This window comes from Phyllostomus discolor, chromosome 8, assembly GCF_004126475.2.
Source record: "Phyllostomus discolor isolate MPI-MPIP mPhyDis1 chromosome 8, mPhyDis1.pri.v3, whole genome shotgun sequence".
Taxonomy (NCBI): Eukaryota; Metazoa; Chordata; class Mammalia; order Chiroptera; family Phyllostomidae; genus Phyllostomus; species Phyllostomus discolor.
This window is the reverse complement of record NC_040910.2, coordinates 95189873-95215325: the sequence shown is the minus strand read 5'-3', so window position 1 is coordinate 95215325 and position 25453 is coordinate 95189873. Positions and strand designations below refer to the sequence as shown.

The following is a 25453-nucleotide window of genomic DNA, read 5'->3' as shown; positions in this document are numbered from 1 at the left end:
TAAATTAGCCATAACAAATTTAGCTATAAAAATTATTCTCTTAATGTGTTTCATAATGCATTACAACAGTGAGTTTTTAATTAGCTAAAAACATTTTTCCAAATTACAACTTTCTAAAATACTTTTGGTAATAAAATTTTTATAAAAAATAAAAGTTTTCAGCAACAAAGACTTCAGTAAATTACTCACAGATACTGAAGATGTAAGGCAAGAGTCAAAATTCTGGTGTGGATCCTGCTTTCAGATGCTTTGACAATACTATTGCACTGCTAGTGTAAAGTACAGTAGTGCAATAAAGTCAGAGCATTCGTTAGCAGTATGTTGAAGAAAGGAACACGAAAGCATCTTGCATCAGTTGAAGCCTCAGTGAGAAAAGAATTTAAAGAATTGCCATTTTGCACAGAAGACATGCAAAACCTAAAAACATTTATATCAATGTTAAAAAAAAGAATTGGGCTCCCATATCAAAATGATATTTTTTGATGACTAATCTATGATTAATATTGAAATAGAAACATGCATATTGATATAGAAAGGAATTTTGTAAATATGTCCTAAGCTTTAGAAGTTATTAACATGGGCAATGTTAATACCTTAGGACTGGTTATAATCACTACTAAAGCAAAGTTGCGAAAAATGTTTCTGTTCTGCTGAGATAGGTTGGATAGTTCCTCCATAATGATTAACTGCCATATAAAACAAGTCTTTTGAATAAGAATGTCCAAGAAGAAAAATAAAAAGTAAAATAATGTTTCCCAATCTCCATATACCCAATCTATCTCTGGAATTTAAACTACAATACAAAAAGCACTTACCCATCTTAGGGCTTTTTATCTAGAATTTACAGACTTCAGGGAATTAATGTGTCCTAAACATAACACCCTTAGCCCTACCTAAATGAATATTATGAAAGAGGATTTAAAAAAAAAAAAAAAAGAAAGAGGATTTTAAATTTTTAGTTATCCCCTAAAACATCTTAAACATAGGAGGAAATCATCTCCCTTTCTTTCAAACTTAAAATCAGAGGAAATAATAATGGAATAATGGGGGGGGGGAGGCATATCCAAGATGAAAAAAATTATGGTAAGTACCAGGTTTCCTTGAATTCAGGCCAATTAACATCCTAACCTTCTAACTGGTAAGAAACCATTTCAAAGTCAGATGCAAGCCCAGAAATAGACAAATACCCGATTAAGTGAAGGAAAAAAAATAAGGAATAAAGATTACAATACACAATAAGGTTTTTCCTCTATTAGTAATGTTGATTGATGCAAACACACTTTCCATTATTTTCATTAACCTTCCCTTAAATGGTCCAGTTCAGCTACTAGTTGGATTGAGCCTAGAAGAAATGAACTCAGATTCAGGACAGCTGGGACGTGAGTGTCTTGACCTCAAATCCTGGCCCACAAAATTCAGATATTAGAATATTTCAACTAAAAATCAGAAGGTTTGCACCAAAAATGATTTACCTTTAGAACAGAAACTAAACTGTTCACGATGCAAGGAATTGAAGACCTGCTTTCTTCTCTTTCCTCTCTTAAAAAGGTTGTTTTAAAAACTACCGCATCATTCAAACATCTAAAAGTTTGAGTCTGGTTATCACATAATTTTCTAAAACTTACTTTTCAAGATGTACATTTAATCATTTTCCCCTTAAAATAAAATATGCTCAATCTAAAAAAAACAAAAGTCCTGTCAGAATATTGACCCAATATATTGCAAAGTCCAGAAAAGACTTCATTGGTACCTCAAAATGAAACAGCCAATTTCAGGGGGAAAAAAACTGTTCAAAGCAAAACTAGTATCATTTCGAATCTCACAATTAGGCAGAAGTATGGATCTGGAGGAAGGAATTCAGAATGGTGGGAGAAGGGCAAGACAATATTAACATTTATGCCTGTTGATGGAATCAAACTACAGTACTTTAACGTTTTTTTGAGACAGTTAATGGTAAAAATAACAAAACTTTGAGCTAAAAGTTCATTATTACAGGTTTGGGAAGCTGCAGAAAATCCTCTGCCGTTTCTCTTCCTCCCTATCCCCAAACACGCCCCCGTCCCCCGCAAGAAAATTAACTCAAAACACTAGGAACAACTGAAAGTTCAAATCGAATTTGTATATGAGGCACTTGCAATTCATTAATACATTAGAAGAAAATAGTAAGTTATATCAAGGTCCCATATATTCTGAGGATGGGTATGGGGCGAGGATGGTATTCGGTTTCTTCCAGGATCATTACACGTGCAGATGTTAACGTGACCCAAGATTCAGTCTGGAGAGAGCAGCACTGCCACAAATGATACCTAAGGAGTACTGCCTGGATATGGCAAGGGGAAGGGGGCGCGGATTGCGGGTGACGATTTTTGACTTCTTTACTACATTTCCTTTTTCTTTAACGAAAAACCGACAGGAGCTCAATGACGAGTGAGTCTACGAAATTGCACGTTGTTAAAGGTAGCCAGACCAATTAAACAAAACTGGCAACGCAGGGGTGGGGAAGGACTGAAGGTAAACCAGGGAACTAAGAAGATAAGAAAAAAGCGCGGGCGATCAAGCTAGCAGCTAGTAGTCTAGGGACGGAAGGGAGGGAATAAAGAGAACAAGTGAAGAGAAGGACCCATTGCAGAAAATTAGGACAGCTCTCCAGCTTGGCGCCCTCGTGCAGGCCAGGCAGCAGCGGGAGTGTTTTCCAATTATTCGCCCCCGCCCCCTACTTTCACAAATGAATGAAACTAGGCAATTTAAGAGCAGGGTGCCTTCCACGTCCCAATCCCGCCAGTGCTCCAGGAAAGGAGCTCAGGATTCAGGAGCCCATCGCTAGCTAGCTCCCCTACCCAAGGACTGCCTGCCCACTTTGGGCCCAACGAAAACTGGTCTAGGGGCTTTCTTGGCCGCTAGGAAGTTGAGCACGCAAGTCTCGCATCCTTTCTCAGACTTTCAAGTCCGTCTTGGAGGATGCGAACAGTTCAGCCCCGAAGGGATTTCTCTTTGCCACACTCCGTTTATCCCCACCCAACCCCACCCTCCCTCCCTTTTTCTGGAGTGTGAACCACCTCTCCCCTTCTTGGGGCGCTTTGAGACCATTCCAGTCATATATTTTTGGTGTTAATACAAACGTCTACACCACCTACAGCTTCGTGAAGGGCGGAAAGGTGAGGGCAAGGAACAAAAAATTTCAGTGGCACCACACCCTCGGCATCTCCCGCCATTTCCCTCACCAGTTTCCCGGATGTAACCCCTTCCCCCGCGGCGGTTAAAAAACCAGGCTACGGCGACTCCCTTTGGTGCAGGGGGAGGGAACTCAGATCTGGTCCAGCCTCCGCCGCCCAGGGTTTCCGGCGACTCCAAATTGCGTCCCACTTTGGAAGCCATCGGGGGGAAAATAAACCAGCCAGTAGATCTCCTTCACTTTACACTCACCATCAATTCCAGCTTATCGACCTCCTCCTCCATGTTGAATAGTTGGCATTCCTCAGGCCGCGGCGCCGCTTAAGCCGCAAACCATACTAGCACTGAGGGTCCCTATTGGACAGCTGTCACTCAACATCTTGCACTCATTGGCTCCTCCGCTTTACCGACGCCCGCCCATTGGCGACTTGGTAACGCCTTTCCTCTTGAAACACGTTTTCCTGTTGGGTAAAGACACAAAACGCCTCAGAAAGATTGGCTGCTATACTCTTACTTTTTTCCATTGGTTGCACCCTCATCTCTACTTTCAATTTCATAGTTAGGGCTCAGAAGAGAAGATTGTGACTGGTGCAAAGGGAAAAAGAGCCAACCAATTACAAAAAGGCTTCCACAGACGACATAGGGGAAGTGACACACCTTCTTTCCTCTCCTCCTCCCCTCGCTCCCGCCTTCTCCTTATTCATAGCAAAAGCGCCTCAGCTCTGATTGGCTGGAGCTTGGTGCTGTATCAGCCAATCATAAGCCAGGCTGTGCTACACGTCACTGGGAGCACTATTCGTGGAGAGACCGAGGCTACGATTGGTCCCTTCACTATAAGGTTTTAATTTTGAATTTTTCTTCAGGGCGAGGGCGAGGCCACTGCCTGGACTTCATCTAATCCCCGGGCTCTTAGACTAGTAAGTGCAGGGATACTCTTGTTACCCGGGCTCGCGTCTTCCCTGGCGGGGCCTGTTGCTGCTTGTGTTCCTAAAGTTTACAGAGGTGGGGACTTGGACTGGACTCGGAGGGGAGATGGAGCGGGGCAGACGTTTGAGGCGGTTAAGAAGTGGTATGCCGAGTTCCAACCTAACCATACATCTTTATTTTTTAATCCTTACCCGAGGATATGTTTATTGATTTTAGAGAGAGAGAAAAGGAAGGAGAGAGAGAAACATCGATCGGGTTGCACCCTACCGGAGATGGAACCTGCAACCTAGGTATGTGCCCTGACCAAGATCAAACCCACTAACTTTTGGTGTAGGCGAGGATGCTACAACGAACCGAGCCACTGGGCCAGGGCGGTGCAGGTTCCTTTTAATTGGCCTTAAAATCTTTTCAAAACAAAGGAGGTAAGAAGGAAGAATACTCTTCAATTAAAAAAAAAATAGGAAAAATGCTTTCAGTAATCATGAAAGAATGAGCTTCTACTTAGGATTGGCAATTGGAATCTTACCTAAACCAGCAGAAAGAATTGTCTCATTACTCATTTGGAAAGGGGACAAGTGTACGTGTTTTAAACTCAAGGAAGACTGTTGTATATTCTTTACATTGTACGATTGTCCTCTATAGAGTGTCTAATACTTTTTAATAAAGCAATGATAATAAAGACAAACCTTAGTTTGCTGAGTCCTCTGTCCTGTTTGAGGTAGGAATTATATTCAGTTTTTGACAGACCGGTGATTATTTTTTAATGGAACATTAAGAATATCTCAGACTGCACCATTTGACACTTACAGGTTTGACATAGTCTCTAAATTCTCTGCATGTGCTAATTACTGTAGTTACTTAGAAGTCTATTAGAGTGACTACAGCCTAGGTCTCTCTCTCTCTCTCACACACACAGCACACACAGCCAGAGAAGAAAGAGGAGAAAATATGATTTAGTTCTTAGATTTTTTTTTTTCATTGAAAAATAATCTCTGAAATGATATCAGCTTTCATATGACTCGAGAAATTTGAATGCATGGGCATTGGAACAACCACCAGGAAAGAAAAAGATGGCCCAGTTCCAGAATGGTGGTATTCTATTTTTCAAGCTAATAATACATACCAAAGGTTAACTGTCAACTACTAACACAAGGTCTATTATTGTTAGAAACAAACAAAAAATAGCAGGCCTCTGAATTATCTCCCTATAATCCTGACTCCCACTTGCCAAAGGCAACACTATCGACTCTTGTAGATATTTACCTCTTTCTGGCATTTGCCTCTATGTTTCTAAATTACATGCTTATAATACTGTTTCTCTCTTTTTTCAATTTTAGACATTATATAAATTTAGACAACTACTGATTTCTACTTTATCTTTCTACCCAATATACTTAAATCATGATTTTTTAAATAAGCATTCAATGCTTACACTATTAAATATTGTGTAATAGGGGAACATACAGTATTACTATGATTATATTTTTCTTTGTACAACTTTTTCCTAACCATATTTATATGCTTATTTTTTTAAGCACTTAGCAGTAATATGGCCCCAACTTTATAAAAGTACAGGCACCTCCTCTAGAATGGAGAAATACATTAGGAAATTTATCTATTTCCTTTTTTTTTGTTTTCCCTTAGAGACATTGTTACTGAAGTCCTCTGTTACTCCTGCTCACTTCACTGGCTGTGTCCACTCTAAGCCAGGGGTCAGCAAACTACTGTTTTTATAGGTCTCATAAACAAAGAATGGCTTTACCATCTGTTATAGTTGGGAAAAAAGTCAAAAGAATAATATTTTGTGTCACATGAAAATTATATGAAATTCGGACTTCAGTAGGCATAAATAAAATTTATTGGAACACAGCCACATTCATTTGTTTAAGAATTGTCTGTAACTGTTTTGGTGCCACAGTGGCAGAACTGAGTGGTTTTAACAGAGACCAGATGGCTCATACTGCCTAAAATATTTATTATCTGGCCCTTTACAGAAGAGGCTTGCTGACCCCTGTCCTATGCCTGCTTCAAAGTTGTCTTCCCAGGACTCGTGGTCACTATTATCCTGGAAATTCCCATTAATTATCTTAATTCTGTTCTCACACTTGACTGAAAGTTTGGCCAGGTATAGATTCTAGGATGGAAAACGTTTCCTTCAGAATTCTAGTGTGGCTGTTGAAGACTGATGCCATTCTATTCTCAGTCCTCTCTGTATTTAGTCATTTTCTCCCTTCGGGAAGCTTTTAGAATCTCTTTATTTTTGGTGTTCTAAATGATAGCCATAGATGATATGAATGTTGGTTGATATTTTCGTTAATGGAGTAAGAGAAAAACAGAACAGATTTATGTTAGACTTCACTTTAGTTATGTAAGCCACTTTGGTGAATCAGATAATAGTTTTCAAATACTGGAATAATATCCCTCAATTTTTTGTGCTGTTCACAATGTAATGGCCACAGACAAGGCACACTTTTAAGTTTAATCTGCCTTATTAACATTGTTAATAATCACTTTGTTAATAATCAGCAAAATAATAAATCAAGCCCTAATTTGTAGTATTTTATATTTGTGGTGTAAATACTCCTATCATGGCCAATTTCAAGTTTCCAGCAACATGTGAAATGACTGTGGAGTTGGGAAAAAAATGAACAGTAATACAGCATTCTATAGCATTTTTTACTATATTGGTACAATAAGGTAAAACAACCTCAAGAGTATAGATAATAGTTATATGCATAGAAATCATTAGGAAGTGATGCATTTTGTGTACTGATTCCTTTTTAAAATAAATGATCTAATTGTAAGTTTACAGAATGTAATTTTAAGAGTGGGTGTGTTAACAACTGACTTGCAGACTTCCTAAAAGTATAGCAGTTGCCAATCCCAGGGCACCACTGGAGTGCAGGTAAAGATATGGAGTCAGGCCACCAAGTTAAACTAGAATGTCCAACTCCTTTGCAAAGTCTACTTTCATAACTCAGACATTGGTGAATATAGGGGAAAAAAGGAAGTGGGAGGCAGGAAGCCAGTTCTCTATGTTAGACATCAAGGGTAGAGAGGGAACCGAAGGGGGAGGGCTGCAAAGGGGCAGATGGGAGACAAGGAAGGGGAGGTTACCATGGAAGACTTGGATTCTAGGGATCTCAACCAGTGAACTCTGAGCCTAGGATAGAAGTGTCCAGTTACCTTTCTTCATGGGCATGGATTCAATGACGTTTATTTAACCTTATTTTTAGGCAGTCACAAGATTGGCGCTTCTTCCGATGCCTTCCCAAATATCCACATTCAGAGTATTTTTATTTTGTGTCCCCCCACAACAAGCAATCCTTTAGACATCCCTTGCATTTAATTGTCCCTGCTTGACCAACCTCTGTTATATCAGCAGAAAGAAAAAGTGGTATAATAAAGTTGAAATTGTTGGCAGTGAAACAGCACCAGGTATTAGACAAGTGGAGTCAGAACAGACCGTCGTTCAGCAACCTCAGTACTTGAGTTCTAGCTAAGAAAGAATTCAGAGCCAAGACAAACTATAAGAGATGCATTTAGAAAGTCACAAAAGCGGAAGAAGTAAGCCATAGAAGAAATTGGGCTCAGAAAGCAAGTTACAGAGGCAAAAGAAGGGCCCTTGGAATTTAGGAGAAAGACCTGGAAGGCAGTCGGAAAAGGTGCTGGCATGCTCCACAGAGAGAGACACATTAGTCATCACAGCTGGTCATGATGTCAGCGTGGTGGGCGTTACTTTGCTTGGTTTTGCTGCTTTTCTGGGCCTGGAATTGATGCTAAACACAACTGATGCTTATATGTTATCTCTAGGGCTTAATGCTTAGAGGGTGGTGGTAGAAGGGTTTGTTTGTATGGGGAGTTATTAAGGTGATTCCCCTGCCCCTTGCTCCTCCTCCAAGGGGATTCTGAAACCACATGACTACTGCTCTGCCAGCGGAGGAAAGATCAGGGGGTTTAAACCACAGGACCAGCAATATGCTAGGGGAGGAAAAGTCACCCTGGGAGCGAAGCAAGGTCCTTGTCTCCCCAGCTTTTCTCGTTGCTTTCCACCCTGGTGACTGTATGCGGCCCATTGTCCTTGCTCTGCTCATGCCTGTCTAACTGCCTACCATGGAATTGACTATTTTTTAGTGTGTCTTTCAAGCCTCTAAGAACTAAGGAACATTCTCTGTTAATTTGAGACCGGGCAATTAGTTCGATAAGATGCTGTTAAGAATCTTTACTCCTAGAAGGCTGTTGATATATATGCTCTGTCACATATTGCCATTAGGGTGCCCTCTGTCAAGTCCAAAGCTCTTGGAGTTACTGCAACTTCTCAGTTTTTACAGCCCACAGCAGGCTAGGGGTAGGTTTTTCAGTCAATGGAATCTGAGAGCACAGCAGGCTTAGAGCTGCATACCAAGTGCTGGAAGGTTACCACATGAACAGAAGTGAAATGAATGTGTATTTTAAAGGCCAATTGTTCCTATTCAAATGTAAGTTTGAAGGGAAGGAGGCCCAGCCCTTGAGATCATTTTTAGTTGTGCTACTTGAATAAAGACATCTTTGTTCCTCAAGGAGCTACAACTAGCTAAAACCAGGGAGGGCCCCTGGAACTTCGCACCAAGATAGCTCTAACTTAATTTTCTTAAGAAAAGAATCCAGAATGAAATATAAGTATACTAGATACCTAGGTTGTTTTAAACCATGCTTTAAAATAATTGTTTTGAAATATCCTTGTTTTAGATTTGAGGTAATTGTTATTTTGTATATCGCCTACTACTCTGTTACACTGCCGTACATTGGAAAGATCATGGTCTTTGGAGACCAACAGGTCTGGACTCAGTACAATGCATTATTGCAATACATTGGGCAAATCATCTAACCATTCTAAGCCTTGGTTTATTCTTGCATAAAAGTGAGAATAAAAATCCTCTTCCTTAGGGATAATATCCTGTAGGAGAGAGAGGATTCACTGAGAAAATGTATGTGGAGGTGCCTAAGAGTAAATGGGCATTCAGTAAATGGTTGATTTTCTTTCTTTTTTTTTTCTTTGAGATTTTATTTATTTATTTTTAGAGAGGGGAGGGAGGGAGGGAGAGAGAGAAAAACATCAATGTGTGGTTGCTGGGGGCCATGGCCTGCGACCCAGGCATGTGCCCTGACTGGGAATCAAACCTGCGATGCTTTGGTTCATAGCCCGAGCTCAATCCACTGAGTTGCGCCAACCAGGGCTGATTTTCTTTCTTCTATTACCAACTCCACCTATTACAATGGATGCTCAGTAAATGTTACTGGCAAAGTTAATTCCTTTGAGTAACATATCATTATCCAACTATTGCTATTTTCTCTGTTATAAAGAAAGGGAAAGCCACTGAACTTCATGAAGAAAAGCAAGACAATCAAAACACAATTAGTAATGTAATGTCAAAGCCAAGGTCTCTTTAGCAATTGTTTAAATGTGGGTTTAAATTCTTCTCTACATCAGAAGACTTCTGGGATGCTGGTAGTGACCTATTTCCTAATCAAGGTGGTGGTTACAGGGTGTGTTCTAGTTTACTTTGTGATAATTCATTGAATGATACACTTAAAATGTGTATATTTTCTATATGTATATAGTATTCTTTAAGAAAAAATGTTAAAAGTGTTTTTTCTCTACAGAAATCATGCTTAAGTTCAAACAACAAAGAAGAAAGCTGAAAACAAAAGCAAAAAGATTATCGAAAAAAAGAAAAGCCTCTCACTTTCAGTCCAAGCTAATTACATCTCCCCCTCCACCACCCTCACCAAAAAGGTAAGGCATAATGTAGAATACAGAAGCATTTAAAATCCTATCAGTTTAGGATAAAGTTACTAGATATGGCAAATGAAAATACAGAATGTCCAGTTAAATTTGAATTTCAGATAAACAATGAATATTTCTGTATTGTCTCATACAACTTTATAATATACTAAAATATATTCATTATTTATCAGAAATTAAATTTTAACTGAGTTTCCTTGAATTTTGTGTGGCAGCCATTGCTTAAGAGTTCAAATTGTTGACGGGAGAGACTTGGTTCTTCTTGCTGATGCATGTAAAGAATTACAAAGCAGCAAATCTATTAGTGTGTAATCAGTTTATTAGTGACCTGTTCCCCTGGATGAGAATGGGACTGAGTAGACTGGTGGGGGGGGGGGGGGGGCGAGTGAAAGGCAACATTTCAGGGCAAAGCAGAGCGGCAAAAGTAAGAGCGGCTGAAGACCTGGGTGGCAAGCCCCCAGGCAGCCTGAGGCCTGGGAGCCAAGAACGCCAAGAGCACCCTGAGCCAGAGAGAGAGGGAAAGAAAGGGAGAGAGTTCTTTGTTCTGAGAACTTATATAGTTGGTGGTGGGATGGGAGAGAACAGTTACATATTGATTAACGGGTAAATGTGGTTTCCTGGAGGAATGTGACTACCCAAACTTAGGTATGTGTGGGGGTCTGTTAGTCCAAATCCTTATCTTGCTCCAGACTCCATTTGTTCATCTTGTTGTAAAACAAACACGACAGGAGGCAGTTAATTAAAATTGGGGCACTTTCCAAAGTAACTGATGAGCTCTTTCTGTAAGCATCAGGGACTCCCTTGTAAAACAGATAGTGACCAGAGGTAGGCAATTAACCAAAGTTGATTTATGGGCTTCTTCTTTCTGCACGTGGACTTTCTCCCACATTCCAGGTCTAGAGATGAAAGCAGTTTCAAGTCTTTCTTTCCCAGATGGTAGAAATGCTACATAGAATCTCAAGGACTTCCCTTCTTTCTTGTTAACATAGTGTTTCTTATGATGTTGAAACACCTGGGAATATTATTAGACCAGGCTCAGGACTGCTGAGTTAGCATGTGAGGCATGTCTCCTTCCTCCTCCCTTCTTCTGTTTACTATTTATTCTACCTAATTGATTAAAAGGGTTTCCTGGCAACCAGGATGCTAGATGCTGGGTAGTAACAGTATTGCAGTCTCAGAGTTCTTCCTATGCTGTCTCCTGCCTCAAAATGAAGTAATAATCACAAGGAATTGTGTTAAAAGTGCACAGTAACTATCTTCTCTTTTCCTAGTAAATTTAATTGCATAAAAATGGTAATGAAGTGATGAAAGAGGGGTATAAGACTAGAATTTAAAGCTTAGTTTTGGTGAAGTTTGGTCAGTTATTCACTGGGACTCGGGGCTTAAACGTGTTATTATTGAAAGACTACTAGGTGTCACAATAATATACTTTGTACATTTTGTTGTTATAGCTGTATTTACAGAAAAATTTTAAAACAAACTGGCCCTCAAAAAAAGCAGTAATCATATCCTCTTCTCTAGCTCTCCCGAATACTGAGAAAGCCACCTAACTGGTCTTTCTGCTTCTGCCCTAGGCCCCTCTGCAGTGAGCCTGTTAAAGTCATGTCATGTTGCTTCTCTCCATAAAGCCCTTCAATGTCTTCCTCTCTCAGAGTAAAAAGTAACGTCCTTTGTATGACCCACAAGGCCTTTCTGATTTGACTCTGACATTGCTTCTTAATCTTCTTCCCTTCTATTTCTCCACTCAAGTCATCCCGGCCTCCTTGCTGTTCCCCAGACCACCTCAAGCTCCCACCTCAGGGCCTTCACACTCACCGCTGCCCCTGCCACAATGCTCCCCTCCCAGGTTTTCGCACTGCTAGCTTCTTTACTTCCTTTAGGTTTTTCCCCCTCCCAAAAGTCCCCTTCTCAGTTCAACTTTCCCTGGCCACCCTATCTAAAATGTCACTTCCATCCAACATGTCACCTTTCCCCTCTCTTGCTTTATCTTTTTCTCATTAGCATTTATTCACTAACAATCCAAATGTGCCATTTATTTATTTATTTATTTATTTATTTATTTTTATTTTTTACCTTCCTTCCATGAGACTGTAAACTCCATGAGGGTCGGGTTTTTGTCTGTTTTGTTCATTACTGAATCCCTGGTGCCTATTTACTTACTATTTTATTTATTACTGTTGATTTACTCTACAAATATGAGCTGCATATGTGAATTCCAGAATTCTAGAATTTACTGAAGAATTTGACTTTCGTTATCCTCCGTTCCTGACTTGTACTATAAAATCAGCTTGTCGTTTAATTAAAGGCTATTATTCCAACTCAGGAGTTTTTAAAATTTATTTGGTTTTGTCCTGCAGAGTGATTACTTCTTCCACAAATATACCCCTTAGCAGAAGCTGGCTAAGATCGTCCTGGAGCTTCACATTTCCCAGTATCAAAGATGCAGTCGCACTCTGGAAAAGGAGGGTATGCTCTCTATACAACTGGTGCCAGAGCCGCACAGCCCAGGTATGGGTCCAAAGTACCCATTTTCAGCAGTACGGTTGTTTTTTTTACGCGCTTGTTGTGTGTGCGTGCTAGGTCAACACAGCACTCAGGCTAAGCTCAGATGAGATGAGATTATGGGGTCATGTCTGCCTTGGTTTTTATAAAACATGCATCAGACCACTTTCTTGTACTCTTTGCTTGTCCTTATCTTACTACTCATCAGAGTCAGGCTTGTGTGTTTTTGAATTTTAGAGCTTAGAAGTATTGAAAGACACCATTTTTCCTTCCCGCTTCTGCCACCGAGAACTCGATAGTCTGAAACAACGGTTTTGCATGTTGGAAAGTGAATTGTGCAAGCTCCAGGAAGCACTGAAGGTTAGTACTGTCAAATAAAACACAAATCTGGAATTAGGTAAGGAGGAAAGGGGTTGTCTCCCATAGGAATCCCAATGCACTTTCGCTAGAAAAAGGAATGACTATAGAAGGGTGCTAGTCCCAAACCTGCTTGCTCTCAGATCGATGAACACTTCGAGGCTCTGCCATGTATTGCAGGGATACTGACGTCAGGAGGTGTCTGTTTCCCACACAGATGCCTGTAGGCCATATCTCCCAAGCTCCATGTCACCTGGTTCCTGGTTGTGCTGGGCTAATGGTAGACACTGATGAGAGACTAGAGGAAGGGAGAAGATGGAGCATTTTTCCCTTTCATTCTCGGTGTTGGGCAATTTCTCCAGCAGTGGTTGTAGTTGTCTCTCAAATTCCAGCTCCCACAAGGTAAGTCTACCCCATTGCTTGATTCTCTGGGATAAGCTAGCTCCAGAGATCTGGTTCTACTGCTCTTTCCTTTGTCCCTCCAGTCTCAGGGTATCTGTAGCTTTCTGCCATTGCTAATTTCTGGGCTGCCTCCCTATCCCCTGTGAGCTTCTCAACTCTTCCATCAATAGTGGAACCAAATGCCTACATTACATTGCCCCTCTCTGAAATCTCACGGTGTTATTTTCTGGGCTGATATAGGCAGGAAAAAACCCCTATAAATATCCACCCTCTCCAAACTCTGCTAAGCAACGCCTCTATTCTCGACACCCAAAACTCAAAGAATAAACATCACTCTCATTGGTTTGGAGAGAAGCTTCTGAGGTTATATCCCTGCTCCCAGAATTTGTACCTCAAGATGAACTAGCCAAAGATGGGAAGGCAAATCACCTCCCACCTCTAGGCCCCAGTTATTCATCTATAAAATGGGAATGATGCCATCTGCAGTGGGTTGAATGGTGGCCCCCAAAAAGATGTGTCCAAGACCTAATCCCTGGAACCTGTAAATACTCCTATATTTGGGAAAAAGAGGGTCTCTGCGGGTAAAATTAAGGCTTTTGAGATGAGGAGATCATTCTGTATTACCTGGGTAGACCCTAAATCTGATGGCAGATGTCCTTATAAAAGAGACCCACAGGGCAGAACACAGAAAAGGAGGAGCAGTGGGACCACCGAGGTAGAGATCAGAGTGTGATATGGCCTCAGCCAAGGAATGCTGATAGCTACCAGAAGCTGGGAGAGGCAAGCAGGGGATTCTTCTCTAGAGCCTTTGATGCAGACACTGGCACACAGTGTCTGCGTCATTATGGATGAAATGAGACATTCACACCAACTACCAAGTCTGGTGGAGAAAAAGGGACAGCATGGTTTTTCTTTCCAGGGGATCAAAAGCCCGAGGCCTCTGCCATGACAGCCTTTTATTGGATTTCTCCTCCCATTACACAATGGTCCTCATTTACTATGCACAGGCTCACTTTAGGGGGTTACCTTTTACAGAAAACAAAGGAGCCAATGCTGCTAATCACATCACAGAAGAGGGATATTTGCAAATGAAAAGGCAAAAGTGGTTGAACCGGTTACACTCATCCTTGCAAGATTTAGCATGGATTTTAGGAAGTTACTTTGCAGTAAATGTCCTCAATTCAGGGTGAGGGAGTTTTAGCAAAAAGCAAGACTCATAGCGGCCTGGGTACATTGCAGGCCTGATTCCCCACGGGAGAACCTATCCATGGGCATGGGTCCTGTGCATCTCTGAGTGGGAGCTGGGCCCATGACATGCAGAATGGTCTCCCACAAGCCTTGGGAGAGAGCACGGCCCTACTGACACCTTGATTTTGGACTTCTAGGCTCCAGCACTGTGCGAAAATAAATTTAGATTATTTTAAGCCACCAAGTTTGTGATAGTTTGTTACAGCAGCTGCAGGAAACTAATACACAGTTTTACTTCATAGGGTCATTGTATTCGTTTGCTAGGGCTGCCATAACAAAGTAGCACAGACTGAGTGGCTTATCCAGCAGAAATTTATTTTCTCACAGTTCTGGAGGCTAGAAGTCTGAGATCAAGGTTGGGTTGGGTTATTTTTCTGAGGCCTCTCACTTTGGGTTGTCTTCTTACTGTGTCTTCGCATGGTCTTTTCACTGAGCACACCTATCCCTGGTGTCTCCTGTATAGTCAAACTTCCTTTTCTATAAGGACACCAGTCAGGTTGGAGGCAAGCCTACCCTGACAGCCTTATTTTAACTTAATCCCCCCTTTAAAGACCCTATCTCCAAATATATTCTGAGGTACTGGGGACCGAAACTTCAACATATGATTGGGGTAGGTGTATACAAAATTCAGTCAACATAGTCACATTATAGCCCTTGGCCTTTTTATCAATTCCTTAAATATACAGTATTCTTGCTATTAAGTGAAAGGTTTCCTTAGGCTCCACCGAGGAATAAATGCCAATCAGCCACAAAGTTAGGCAGTATAGAGCTTTATTGGGGTTTGCACACGGGGTGAGGTCCCCCCCCGCCCCCCATCCGCACGGTGGGGCCGAGGAAGCCTTGCCCAAACAGGGAATATGGCGGGGTTTTATTTTGGGTTGGCTCTCTCCGCGGGAGCTGGGGATTGGTCCCTTTTGAACAAAGCGGCAATATATTATTGGTGGTTCTCTTTGGGCTCAGGTCACCAGGCAGATATCCGTTTTGGCAAAGCCCACCGATTGGGCTCCCTGGGTTGACGTCAGCTGTCTTTTCCGGGTTGTAGTTTGGCCACTGTTTTGTCCTACCCCAACCATCCTGACACTAAGAATTTTTCCCTCTGAATCCCTGAGAGTTCCCTGCTAGGAACTCTCTTTCCCAGTCCTTCTCTGCCTTCATACGGTAAATCTGAATTTGTCCTTGAGACTATGGCTAATTGTCACTCCCCAGGCTTCTCACTCTTCATGCTCTCAGCACCCTTCATTACTCTGATTGAATTATTATTTTGTTTGGTTTTGAGTACCTTTGTGTGTGTTTAATGTCTGTGTTCCTCACCAGACTGTCAGCTCCATGAGGTGGCATTCATACTCTGAGCTCACATTGACCCATAGTATGAATGAATGAATGAAAAAACAAATTAGTAATAATGACAAAAAATATTATGAAGCACATGGTATACTATGAAAGTGTTCAAATTAGCAACTGTTATTTTAATGATTCTCAGTGGCAAGAACCAAATTAAATCTGTTATTCCTTGGTTAAATGTAATGCCTTCTTTCAGACTATCTCAGAAAATTCTTCCTGTCCAAGCTGTGGTCAGACCTGCTACTCGAGCGGTAAACTTGCAGATGTGCCTGCCGGTGCTCTAGCCGCCCCTGGAGAATCCCGGGCTGTCCTTCCTGCCACACCGCCACAGCCAGCTGGCCCGCTCTCTCCTCCTCCACCCCTGCCACCTCCACCACCTCCGCCTCCTCCTCTGCCTCCACCTCCACCACCCACAGCACCTTTGCTGCTCAGAAAGTCCAATCTCACTAAAGCGCTTCAGGTAAAAAGCAATCTAGTAAAGGTGTGCTTTTGTCAGTGTGTAATGGAGGAATAAAGATGGGTAGCCCTTTAAAGCTGGGATAAGGACTTTGACAGGAAAGCTGTATTTTTTTATGACTCTATATCTAATCACATCAATTATTGTGTTTATAAAAGCTCGGTCCACTGGGAACTCACAAAAGCGGGATATAGAAATGAAAGTGATTTGGGGGTTTTTTTAAGGGTACATGAATGAAACTCAGTAGAGTAGAAGATTTCTGTTGGTTTCTCAGCATACCTTTATTTTTCTTCATCTAAGCCATTTAGTTTCCCTTGAAAACTGCCAGCATGTCTTTTTACCAAAAGGAAAACCTCCCTGGGAAACCAAAATAAGAACAGAGGGCATGGGGAGGGTTGGGTGGAGGGGCTGGAACGGGAGTAGGGGGGAGAAAACTGTACTTGAACAATGATTGAAATAAAAAAAAAAAGAAAAAAAAAAAAAAAAAAAGAACAGAGGGCAGCCTAGTGAGTGAACTCAGAAGAAAAAGAGGTGGCGGATCCTAAAGTACAGTGCTATCAGGCTGGAGAGCCCGTCTCCATTAGATTTACTTACCTGCCAAGGGGACTGGAATATTTGTGAATCACTGAAATAGGCATGGCCCTGTTTTAAAATCTGCTGAATTTTCACTATAGATAATGGCTGATTTATAATGGCTGAGTTAAAGCCAGAGCCTATTGCTATATTTGCCCTAATGTATACCTCTCTAACTATATATTCTTGCTCTGTGGGAACTGAATCTTCTTTTTATGTAGTTCAAATAAACTTCTAGTAGTTCAGATATTTTCACTTTAATTCGAGGAACTACTTCAATTCCTGACTTACTGTCATGACTCCTGAGGAAGACGCGTGGTTGCAGGGACTAGTTCTCATTATCAAAGCTGCACCTTTTGATGAATGCTTTCCATAGCTTTAGTATCTTTGGGCACTGAAAACAGTATCATTCTTGGTTGAGTGAAAAGAATTTGGTAGGTTCCTAGGGTATATAAGAGTTAACTTTTAATTCCAGGCCTTTAAAAACTACATTTGGATTTGCATTTGACTAGGTGTCATGGATCCAAATTGAATTCTAATCTATCCATGTATTTTAAGGCTGTACCATTAAAAAGAGATGGACCCATGCAGATAACAGTTAAAGATCTACAGACTGTGAAACTAAAGAAAACACAGAGTTTCGATGAAAGGAAGAAGGTATGATATCATTGGCCACACACACAGCCTTTCAGCTATCAGCCTGGTTGTTCTTTTATAGACAAAAAATATGCAAGCCTTATGTATAGAAGTTGTTCCAAGGTAAGTACTTGATGTCTTATTTAAGTAGTTGTGGATCTCTGCAACAAACTATGTAGATTCCAAAGTTATTTAATTAGGCCATTTTATGTACCAACCATTAGTCTGAATGAAGAAGTAGAGACATACTAGTACTTTGAAGCTTTAGAATAAAAATTTGAGTGGCATAGTGGGTATATCTTATACATACTCAGTATTCCAATATATATTGTTTCAGCGTGTTTACATTTTGAATATTTTTAATGTGTTTTTAATGACGTCTCATTTTGCAATTAAAGCTTGTTCCATCACCAAAGGCGCGGAATCCACTAGTTACAGTCTCTGACCTGCAGCGTGTGACCCTGAAGCCCAGCTCCAAAGTGTCATCGACTCGAGTCACGCACTTCTTAATGTAAGGAATTACACCATGTTATTATGCTCTGCCACTACTTAACAGAATGATTGTTTTTTTTTGCTTTTTTCTAACTCTAACAATTATATATGGGTTCTATAGAAAAATGGTACCTACCAAGAAGTTTAAAGAAAACAAAAATCATCCAAATAAGTGTATCATTGAAGATTGCCACTGTTAACATACTGTTATTTATCACTGTAATCTTATTCTAGGGATATAATCTATTGTTTATTATAAGATATGCCATTGATTTAATAATAGACTTTGAGGGGGAAAATACTATCAAGAATTTTAGTACCTTACACCTCAATAAAATAAACTTTAAAACAGCTCAATTTCAGAAATAATAAAATATGAAGACTAGTATGTCTTAGAATCAAGGAAATCTAAGGTATACATGTGTGTATATTCCTGTGCATAATACTGTAGGGACAGTTATGACTTTTCCCAGTCAGTGTGTCATGAGCTTCCCCACCTCATTAAACATTAGTTTAAAGCATAATTTCACTTCCTTAATATATACAGTTTATTTAGGTTTTTTAGGATTTTTTATTTCTGGAACTCTTTTTTTTAAATATAGTTTATTGATTATGCTATTACAATTGTCCCATTTCCCCCACTTTATTCCCCTCCACCCTGCACACCCCCCTCCCACCCATATTTCCCCCTTTAGTTCATGTCCATGTGTCTTAAGTTCTTTGGCTTCTACATTTCCTATACTATTCTTAACCTCCCCCTGTCTATTTTCTACCTACTATCTATGCTACTTATTCTCTGTACCTTTCCCCCCTCTCTCTCCCCCTCCCACTCCTCCACTGATAACCATCCATATGACCTCCATTTCTTTGATTCTGTTCCTGTTCTAGTTGTTTGCTTAGTTTGTTTTAGGGTGTTTTTTTTTTTAGGTTCCGTTTGTTAATAGCTGTGAGTTTCTTGTCATTTTAGTGTTCATAGTTTTAATCTTCTTTTTCTTAGATAAGTCCCTTTAATACTTCACATAATAAATAAGGACTTGGTGATGATGAACTCCTTTAACTTGACCTTATCTGGGAAGCACTTTATCTGCCCTTCCATTCTAAATGAAAGCTTTGCTGGATAGAGCAATCTTGGATATAGGTCCTTGCCTTTCATGACTTGGAATACTTCTTTCCAGCCCCTTCTTGCCTGCAAGGTCTCTTTTGAGAAATCAGCTGATAGTCTAAGGGGAACTCCTTTGTAGGTAACTCTCTCCTTTTCTCTTGCTGCTTTTAAGATTCTCTCCTTATCTTTAATCTTGGCTAATGTAATTATGATGTGCCTTGGTGTGTTCCTCCTTGGGTCCAATTTCTGTGGGACTTTCTGAGCTTCCTGGACTTCCTGAAAGTCTGTCTCCTTTGCCACATTGGGGAAGTTCTCCCTCATTATTTGTTCAAATAAGTTTTCAATTTGTCTTCATCTTCTCCTTTTGACACCCCTATGATACAGATGTTGGAATGTTTAAAGATGTCCTAGAGGTTCCAAAGCCTCTGCTCATATTTTTGAATTCTTGTTTCTTCATTCTGTTCTGGTTGAATGTTTCTTTCTTCCTTCTGGTCCAAATGGTTGATTCACTGTTGGTTCCCTGCAGATTTTTCTCTTTTTTCACATAATGTGACCTTCATTGCTGCCTGGGTATTTTTTATGCTGTTGAAGTACCCAGTGTATTCCTGGAGCATCCTGATAACCAGTGTTTTGAACTGTGCATCTGATAGGTTGGCTATCTCTTAGTCGCTTAGTTGTTGTTTTTTTTTTTTTCTGGAGCTTTGATCTGTTCTTTCATTTGGGCCATTTTTTTTTATCTTGGTGTACCTGTTACATAATAAGAAGTGGAGCCTTAAGTGTTCACCAGAGCAAGGCAACCCAGTCACTGCCTTATGACTGTATATGTGGGGGAGGGGTCTGAGAGGGAACAATGGCACTTGCTCCAGTCTCTGCCAGTTTTCAGTCACTTCCTCTGCTTCCCCCAAGCACATTGGGTCCTTCTAGTGCTGATTGCTAGGTGGGTGGGCTTTTGTACATTCTAGGACCTTGTGGGCCTCTCTAACAAGCTCTCCTATGAGGCTGGGAGTTTCTCCTGCTGCTGCCTCAACCCCCACAGGTGTTTTCAGTCAGAGGCTTTGAGGCTTTATTTCCCTGCGCTGGAGCCCTGGGTTGTGTGGTCTGTCTCGCTCCCCAGTTGTTCCTACTGGTTTATCTGCGCACGAATGTGGGACCACCCAGTCCACCAGCCTCTGCCTTGCTGCCCAGCTGCAGCCTTGTGTACCGCACCCCATTCCACCATCCTCCGCCTCGCTCGGTCCGCCAGCCACTACCTGCTGCTTTGCTGAAAGTCCTCTCCACCCAGCTGCCCATTTCTGCCCCTCCTATCGGTCTGGATGAATGTTTCTTCTTCAACTCCTTGGTTGTTGGACTTCCATACGGTTTGATTTTTCTGTCAGTTCTGGTTGTTTTTTGTTTTTAAATTTGTTGTTGTCCTTGTTTTGGTTGTGCAAGGAGGCACAGTGTGTCTACCTACGCCTCCATTTTGGCCAGAAGTCTTATTTCTATAACTCTTCATTGAATATCCTTATCTATCATCTATATATATATAGCTGATTTTTTCCCTAAAATGGATTTTATACATGGAATAACTAAGAGGTATTGCTTATAAAAATTATTATATCACCTTATTCTCCCATCAACATCTACTATTATTTTTTTAATGTACCAAATAGAACTACTCTTACTTTCTAGGATGCTGTCTATAAAAATGACAGCTTTGCTTTAGGAAAAATGATAAAATCTGGCAAGTTCTAACTTTAATGCCTTTATTTTATCAGTACTCCTGGTAAAAGTCAGATAGATCTGCGGAAACTACTTAGAAAAGTCGATGTAGAAAGGTAATACACTCTCTTATCTTTATGCATTCTAAATCCACTTGATAATTGGCATAAAACACAGTTTCTAATATTTTCATTACATTTGAAGGAGCCCAGGGGGGACCCCACTTACCAATAAAGAAAATATGGAAACAGGAACCGGACTGACCCCAGTAATGACACGGGCCTTGAGGAAAAAGTTTCAGGTAAGCCTTAAGGGGAAAAAAATTTGGAGGGGTTCCTTTCTTCAAAATCATTTATATAGAATCATAATCTAAGCAGCTTTCTTAATAATAATAATTTTTAAATAATACTTTATGCTTTACGAAATACATATTTAGGCTTCATAAAAGTCTATATGAGATAGCAAGGATTATCATCTTTAGCAACGACTGTTTTTTAAAATTCCTTTCCTAAGTATTGATTAAACACTTCCTGTATGCCAGGCACTGTGCTGCAGTACCAGGGATACAGTGGCAAGCAAAACAGACACAAATGTACTGTTTTGGAGCTTTCAGTCTAGTGGCAAAAAAATAGATATTAATCAAATACTCACATATATGTATAAGTTTGCACTGAAGTTAGTGCTGTGAGGGAAAGGATTCTTTGGGAACCCATAAAGGAACTTGATCTAGCCTGGCTGATTTAGGAAGGATTTCCTTAGGAAGTGATGAGGTGAGACTTGAAAGATGAATAGTCATTAACTGGGAAGGGTGGCCAAGGGATGTGGGGGTGGGTCCCCCACGGATGTCATGGAATAAAGAGGAATTGTGGCCTATCAGAGGAATTGAAAAGTGGCCAGTATAGCTGTAACAGAGAGTGAGCTTGACAGACAGCGATAGGGATGTAGCTAGGAGTCAGATCATGCAGAGTTCATAGGAAAATGTCTTGTCGGCTTTTTTCTTTGTCTTCTATATGTGTGCCCTCACCAAAATCCCAGACATCAGCTCGCCTTGTGTGAGGTTTTTCCAAGCCCTGTTTGTCTCTGTCATCTCCCTGGTCATCAGATCTGTAAGGAGCAGCCTTCCTTCTGCCACCCCTGCTGGAGCACGGGGACACAGGGCTGCTGGCCTCTTTGGCTATGAAGCTTACATTTCTGTGTCCCTCTGGCAGCAGAGACACACCACAGAACTCCACTGCTGACATTCTCCACCCCAACACTGTCCTCCCTTCTTTTCCTCATTAAGCATCAGTGCCTTTGGCTTGACAGCTTAGTCTCCCTCTTGCTAATTCAACATGGTCGCCCTGGGCATTATACAGTATTCTTTGGAGCTGTGGCCAGATTCCTTTCCTCCTCTTGGAGCATCCAGTAGGGATCTACCCCCAGATCGCCCTCCTTGGTGATACCGCAGATCGTGGAGGGCAGGGGTAGAGGGCAGTGGCCTTCCTGAAGAACTAAGCCCCTTCTTTTACTTGTTCAGCTCCAGGATCTTTTTTGTCCAAACCCCACCCCATAACAACTATAGTGGGCTGGGTGATGTTGAAACAAATAAAAGTATAATAAATAATATATCCACATATTGAGCAACAACATCAAAAATCACAGCTAGGATCTATGCTATACATGTGCTCCTCAAAAGTCACTTACTAGGAGGATGCCTAGTCAAACCTGTTGCTGGGCACCGAATGACTTTTCCTACCCAGCCCTTGGGCTTCCTTTCTCCTTTAACTCTGAAGCAACTGCTGTAGTTAGGTCTTGTGCTTGGCTGCAGGTCACAGAAATCTGACTGCAGAGTCTCAGCCAACTAGGGGCTTATTTTTCCTACCTACATATTCATTGGGGAAGTAGGCAGTCTGTACAGCAGCTTCACCATGTCGTCACTGCTCTTCCATCTCTAATGTGTGACTTTGATTAGGGTGCAGTGTGGCTGTACTTCCTGAATTCTCACATCTCCGTTCTAAGCAAAATAAGAAGGGCAGAGGACAAGAGGGTGTGCTAGCTAAGCTATCCCTCATCTCTTTAAACAGTTGCTACCCAGAAACTTCTGATTATATCAAGAAAACTGGGAAGATGGGGTTTTAGAACCTGCATGCATTGCTGCCTTGCACAAAGTCTGGGTTCTGTTAGTGAGGAAGAGGGAGAGCTGTGTTTGCTACAGGAACATAGTCCACATTATAATTGAGACCCCCTTTTTTTCTCCGTAGCTGGCTCACCCCAGAAGCCCAACTCAAACTCTGCCACTTTCTACAAGCAGCTTTGATGAGTAAAACTGGTGCCAGTTCTGCCTGACTCCATGTGATATCCAGAAATATGCTGATAAAACCGCCTCACTCCTTTTTAAAAATGTAGTATGTATAATTAGTCTAATATATAATTCCATTTAAAGAATTACAGTGTGTATGGAGCCCGTATATACTGTGGCATAAAGTGGGTGTTTGGATATTTTCTAGTTGGCATGATCAGCAGGAGAACAGAATGGAAAATACAATTCCCAAAGCAATGTTTATCCTGGAATTCATCAATTTAGGGTAGAGAGGTTCAAATATAACTAGATAATTCTAATGTGTACTCAGACAATAACCTAGTTCCCATTCATCTCGGGTATTTTCAGGTAATTGTGAAGGAAAGTATTTCAGCCTGTAAAGCTCATACATTCATTAAGTGCTACAAACTTGATCAATTCAAAAGACCCTCTGGATTTGATTTCCTTTCATTACAAACAGTTAAGAAGTAAAACCATCCTCCATCCAAACCCAACTATTTTCCAAAAGGTGGGGAAGCAGAAGATCCAATGTGACCTTAAAAATTAGAATGATGATTTCTAGTGTCTTAGGTAGGTAGTTACATCCGGCTCACTGAAGTCTGGGATATCTGTTGTTTTATGTCTGCTGTCCACATTCGAACAGCTAAATACACATTTCACGAAGGCTCAACATAAACCTTACATTTTTCGCAGTACCCTGTGAAGGATTCTCTGAGGGCTATAGGAGGTTCGCTGTAAGACATGATACCCTGTCCTCAGTAGCCTGTTGAGTCAGTAACAGTAGTAATGCACACCCAACCGTGTTGTTGTTCTTTCCTGCCAGTCCAGGGCTGCCAGATTTAGTAAACATAGACACGTAACACCTAATCAAATTTGAAATTCATATCAATAGCAAATAACTTTTCAATATAAATTTGTCCCATTAAATAATAAATAATGTTTTAGTATAATTATGTCCCATATATTGCATGGGACATGTGTATACTAAAACAAAATTCACTGTTTACCTGAAATTCACATTTAAGTGGACTTCTACATTTTATTTGGTGACCCCGTCTGTCAGTCCCCTACAAAGTTGCCCAGGATTTCTGGGAGCCCCCAGTTTGTCAGATATACCTGCTTGGCAGTGGACACTCTTACAGCTTCAGCAAGGATCCCCACCACTAACGTTCCAACTAATGGGGCAGCAGGGGAACTCGCACTGGTGTGAGTGTAACTGAAAGTGTCGAATTAGCTTCAATGCTGTGACCTCCACTGCGGCTCCAGGAATAAGGATGGCAGTTCTTTGTGGAGAGTAACCAAGAGGTTTCACGTCTTCACTGCACTTTTTAGCCTGAGAGGAAGCAGCTACATAGACGATATCTTTGAAATATCCCCCTGGCCAGCCTAGGCTAGAAAGTTATTTTAGCAATTTCCCAAGTAAATATTGCTTTGAGATGCCAAACAGTGTTGTTATAAAGTTACCAGACTGGAAAGCAGACCTGGGGATACTTTTGTTTGTATGACACTCCACTTATGTTTACAGCACATTAATAGATAAAAATTCAACAGATAATAAAGTTAAACATTTGTGCTTCCAGTGAAAGTTTCTTTTAACCTGCTAGCTGCATGTATGCTATGTGTGGATAAAAAGAATGTTTACTGAGAATAAAGCAGTTGAATATCTGTACAAAATATTTTATAAGGCATTCATAATGTTTCTAATATTCATACACCACTATGTATTATATCAATTTAATTTAAATGATTTGATCATTCTTATGGAATAAAGGTTCATTAAAAATGTTATAGAAGTACTATAGATAAATATTTGTTAAGCTGCTATTGCCATTGTACCAGTATTAAAATATATTCTACCTTGCATTCATTTACTAACTTTTATGACAAATTTTATACTGTGCCCATTTGAGAATCCTAAAGATGCTATGGCTTCATTAAACCATTGCTGATTGTATGCTCCCACTGTTTACTTTGAGACTAAATAACAACCAGAGAGTATAAACTACAAAGTGTATCTGGTTTTGTGTTTAGATAAAGAACAATAATAAAAACCTTTGACTTTTCTTTTTTAATGTTTTCACCAGAACCATAGCACATCCAGAAATGTATATGAAACACAAATATGTAAATTAACAAATTATAAAGCAAACTCTCATCTAACCATCAAGAGACATTATAAATGTCTTTATTTTTTATTACTATAATGTGAAAATTATTTTTCCCCCTCTTTTTTTTTATTTATTTATAGTATTTAGGGATGCATACTTAGAGGGCAAAAGCAAGAAATATTTATTGTATAAAATGGAGACAACTATAAATGTCTTTAGAAGCTCTGTCTCCCTCCGCTAGTATAATAGTATTACTGAGGCTCTTGTTACAATAAGTACTTCTTGCTTTTGCCCTCTGCATATGCATCCCTAAATGCTGTAGTTTATTTTGTTTGCTTCTGAACTCTACATT

General features: G+C 40.5%; 2 protein-coding genes across 3 annotated transcripts in view; one reads left to right on the top strand and one right to left on the bottom strand.

Moving 5' to 3' along the window:
* Nucleotides 1-3567, bottom strand: part of SKA2 (spindle and kinetochore associated complex subunit 2) — a 29032-nt gene extending 25465 nt beyond the window's left edge. The window contains exon 1 of the mRNA XM_036033651.1: nt 3424-3567. Coding sequence (XP_035889544.1) covers nt 3424-3456 — 33 coding nt within the window. The 5' untranslated portion in view covers nt 3457-3567. The remainder of the gene's footprint in view (nt 1-3423) is intronic.
* A 387-nt stretch (nt 3568-3954) lies between these two features.
* On the top strand, nt 3955-25057 carry PRR11 (proline rich 11). 2 transcript variants are annotated; one of them, XM_036033650.1, is made up of 10 exons: nt 3955-4088; nt 9742-9874; nt 12241-12391; nt 12623-12745; nt 15930-16193; nt 17322-17420; nt 17792-17910; nt 20751-20810; nt 20899-20995; nt 22935-25057. In XM_036033650.1, the coding sequence occupies exons 2-10, from the start codon at nt 9747-9749 to the stop codon at nt 22995-22997; spliced, it is 1104 nt and encodes a 367-aa protein (XP_035889543.1). In that variant the 5' UTR covers nt 3955-4088; nt 9742-9746; the 3' UTR covers nt 22998-25057. The 2 variants fall into 2 exon arrangements, with proteins under 2 accessions (XP_035889543.1, XP_028376317.1); XM_028520516.2 differs by lacking the exon at nt 3955-4088 and adding an exon at nt 4320-4388 and having other exon boundaries at nt 17798-17910.
* The last annotated feature ends 396 nt before the right edge of the window (nt 25058-25453 follow it).

Bases quoted from the DNA above. Each gene is read 5' to 3' on its own strand.
- PRR11 (XM_036033650.1), top strand. From the start codon at position 9,747: ATGCTTAAGTTCAAACAACAAAGAAGAAAGCTGAAAACAAAAGCAAAA. The intron at 12,746-15,929 runs GTTAGTACTGTC...GCCTTCTTTCAG, and splicing joins AGCTCCAGGAAGCACTGAAG to ACTATCTCAGAAAATTCTTC. The intron at 20,996-22,934 runs GTAAGCCTTAAG...TTTTCTCCGTAG, and splicing joins CCTTGAGGAAAAAGTTTCAG to CTGGCTCACCCCAGAAGCCC.